Genomic DNA, 3559 nt, shown 5'->3' with positions numbered 1-3559 from the left:
CAGATATGGAAGGTAGGAGAGTAGGTCTCCCGCGAACCACACAGGTCGAAGACGTAAACTTCGTTAAAAAAACTCCCTCAACCCAAGGTGTAACGCGACCCGTGCCTATTGGGTGGGTTTGGCAGCCGGGGGATAAAACTAGGCTGTCTTTTAACGGAGCCCTCCTGACACCAGGCCGCCTCAGGTTGTAACGGTGGCCTTACCATGGTATGGGGCGCTGCCATGGCGGACTGTTATTTCCCCTATCATCCTCATTGGTCACCGCACATGGCGACATGGGCAGCTCTTTGGGTGGGTTTGGCAGCCGGGGGATAAAATTAGGCTGTCTTTGAACGGAGCCCTCCTGATATCAGGCCGCCTCAGGTTGTAACGGTGGCCTTACCATGGTATGGGGCGCTGCCATGGCGGACCGTTTATTTCCCCTCCATCCTCATTGGTCACCGCACATGGCGACATGGGCAGCTCTTTGGAAGGGCAGGTGACCGTAAGAAACAGACAAATGAACAAACAACAAAAAAACAAAAAATCGGATAACGCTACCAAACGGACAGACAAACAGACGGACAAACGGACTGACACAAAGACAAAACGAACCGACAGTCGGACAGACAAGCGGACGGACCCAATGACAAAACGGACAGACAAACGAACGGACACAATCGAGCTGAGGAAGTTGGGAACTCCCTCAGAGGACGAGCTCTTGGCTTCTAGTCAAGAGACAGTTGATGACAAAGCTGTGGGCCACAGCACGCCATCAACTATAAATCAACCGATCACATCCGCTGATGCCAAGGGGCAAAAGCGTCAATACCCAAACAAAGGCCCGTCTAGATATAAGCTTTACCAGCGGTCTCTAGCTATTCTCGGCAGAATAAGCAAAAACGAGGCCGAAGGTAAAACTCATCCCAAAGATGCGGCCGATAAGGCAAGGTGCCAAAAGGTGGTCGATGAGTACCTGGCGTTCCAGGCCACCCAGAAGGCAGAAGCCGTAAAACGCAATCGTTCGCAGGACNTAAGGCAAGGTGCCAAAAGGTGGTCGATGAGTACCTGGCGTTCCAGGCCACCCAGAAGGCAGAAGCCGTRAAACGCAATCGTTCGCAGGACGAGGGCTGTAAAACTGCGAAAAAGCACAAGACGTCTCACACTGCTCTGACGCCCAAACCAGCCAAACGCGCGTTTAACGAGGTGGCACGGGATCACCTGCAAACGGCGTTGGTGGACGAGTTAACGAACCGCGGTAAACCTGCGTTAGAAAGGTGGTCCGAAATCGAGGCACGGCTGTCTCGCATTGTCGTTGATCACGTCATGGCAAGCCCGGAGGGTCAAGTGCCAGGTTATGATTCAATGGAGGTGGTCCGTGGATACAGGGTGATCAAATGCGACGATCAGTTCTCTGTTGATTTCCTTCAAAACGCTATTAGCAAAATCCAGAGCGACTGGGAAGGTTTGAGGCTCAAACTAATCCCAGCCAGTGAGATCCCAAGACGACCAAGGGCTCGTATCTGGATACCGAACATGGAGTTCGAAGCTAAGCAGTTAATACCATACCTGCAAGCACACAACCGCACTGTTCCAATGGATGACTGGAGTATCATCAAAGCGGAGGCTCCGCAAATGAACAGTGTGTCCTTCCTTCTCCAAATCTCGGAGGAGAGTATTGAGCCACTGGGAAAAGTGGACAACAAACTTCGGTTTGGCGTGAGGAAAGCGCATCTGAAGTTATTCCGTTCTGCAAATCCGGAGGATGAGCAGGACGAGGTTGACGACGCTAATGAGTTGCTCATGGGCATGCAACTGGAAGAAGCCGGGTCCACCCAAAACGATGGCGCTAATGAGCAGCATACGGGCATGCAGCTTGACGCCCCTAAAAACGACCAGTAAGTATGGGTCTCAAGGTTGTCCAGATCAATCTGCAGCACTCCAGGACTGCAACGGACAACCTAGCCGTTCTCCTATCGGAGGAGGACGTAGACATCGCACTGATACAGGAACCCAGAGTGCGGAGTACTGAGGTAAGCGGATTTTCTCTCAAAAACTACAACTTGTACTATAAGCGGACCCAGGGTAACCCCAGGGCATGTATTGTAGCAAAAAAACATCTAAATATATTTTTAATCCCATCCTACAGCTCATCGGATGTGACGGTCATCGAAATGGAGGCTACTGACGGCGTCAGGATCAAAATTGCCTCCATCTACATGGCACACGACCAACCAGCACCACCTGACGAGGCTCGTAGGCTTGTGCTTGACTGCAAAAACAGTATCCTGCTACTAGGATGTGACGCCAATGCGAGGCATTCCCTATGGGGGAGTACCGAAACGAACGATCGAGGTGAGTCCCTATATGAATTTATCATCAATACTAACCTAACAGTATGTAACAGGGGTAATACCCCAACTTTCACCTTTCCAAGCACGGAAAGCTTTAGAGGATGGGCGGAAGTAATAGATGTTACATTACTGTCTGAAAATACTTCAGTGAGGGTAGAAAATTGGAGAGTCTCAAGCAAAAAGTCCTTTTCGGACCACAGCTGGATCCTCTACCACCTGGATCTTGAGGTAGATCCACCCTTACCATATCGAAACCCACTTAGAACAAATTGGAAACGGTTCAAAAATGTAGTAGGGAATAGGATAGGAAGGATTCCGATCCATCAAATCACTCTCGCAGAAAACATTGAGAGTAGGGTCACAACATTGGAAAAGACATTCAGTAGGGCCTACAAAACGTCATGTCCAATTAAATATAGCAAAAAATCCTATCCTCCTTGGTGGAGCAATGAGCTCTCAAAATTAAGGGAAGAAGCCAGATCAAATTTCAATCTCAGCTACTCAACAGGTAATTGGCAGTTGTATAGAGAAAGTCGGAGACAATACAAGAAGGCAATCAGGGCCGCCAAGAAAGAGAGCTGGAGAGATTTCTGTTCTTCTATCGAATCTACCAGAGATTCTGCGAGACTTAGCCGTATTCTGTCCAAGGATCATTCAATGGCTTCTTGGGTCAAGAGGCCGGATGGCACTTGGACTTCTACGGCGGAAGAGTCTCTAGAACTTCTTTTAGATACACATTTTCCGGGATGTAGCACCCATGACATTGATGCTGGGAGAATCCGGCGGAGCCGATATGACCCACAGCATCTTGTCGATGTAATAGTTACGAAAGAGAAGGTTGCATGGGCAATCAAATCATTCTCACCTTTCAAATCTCCAGGCCCTGATGGGATCTTTCCTAAGATGTTACAGGAAACTCTTGATAGTATTCTACCATGGCTAATGGAAATTTTCAAAGCGTGTCTAAATCTAGGTTATATTCCAAACAGCTGGAAACTTGTTAGGGTCGTCTTCATACCAAAGGCAGGCAGAAGAGGACATGAATCAGCGAAGGACTTTAGGCCGATCAGTTTGTCGTCCTTCCTTGTTAAAACTCTGGAACGGCTTTTAGATATGCACATTAGAAGTTCGCTGGAGAGCTTTAGTATATCAACTGCACAACATGCTTACCTCAAAGGCAAATCGACGGAGACAGCGCTTCACGAGGTAATCCGAACAATAGAGGG

The 3559-nt window shown here is 48.8% G+C and overlaps 1 protein-coding gene across 1 annotated transcript; it reads left to right on the top strand.

The window, feature by feature from the left end:
• Window positions 1-625: 625 nt before the first annotated feature.
• On the top strand, window positions 626-2334 carry LOC108968438 (the record flags this gene model as incomplete). The annotated part of the gene is made up of 3 exons (XM_018932484.1): window positions 626-988; window positions 1060-1877; window positions 2129-2334. Coding segments are annotated over exons 1-3 (1387 nt in total), but the record flags the coding sequence as incomplete, so codon positions are not given.
• Between the last annotated feature and the right edge of the window lie 1225 nt (window positions 2335-3559).

This window comes from Bactrocera latifrons, unplaced genomic scaffold, assembly GCF_001853355.1.
Source record: "Bactrocera latifrons isolate USDA-ARS-PBARC rearing strain unplaced genomic scaffold, ASM185335v1 scaffold_2155, whole genome shotgun sequence".
NCBI classification, from domain to species: Eukaryota; Metazoa; Arthropoda; class Insecta; order Diptera; family Tephritidae; genus Bactrocera; species Bactrocera latifrons.
Note: the sequence above shows the minus strand (reverse complement) of the source record. Positions and strands in the feature narration are given on the sequence as shown.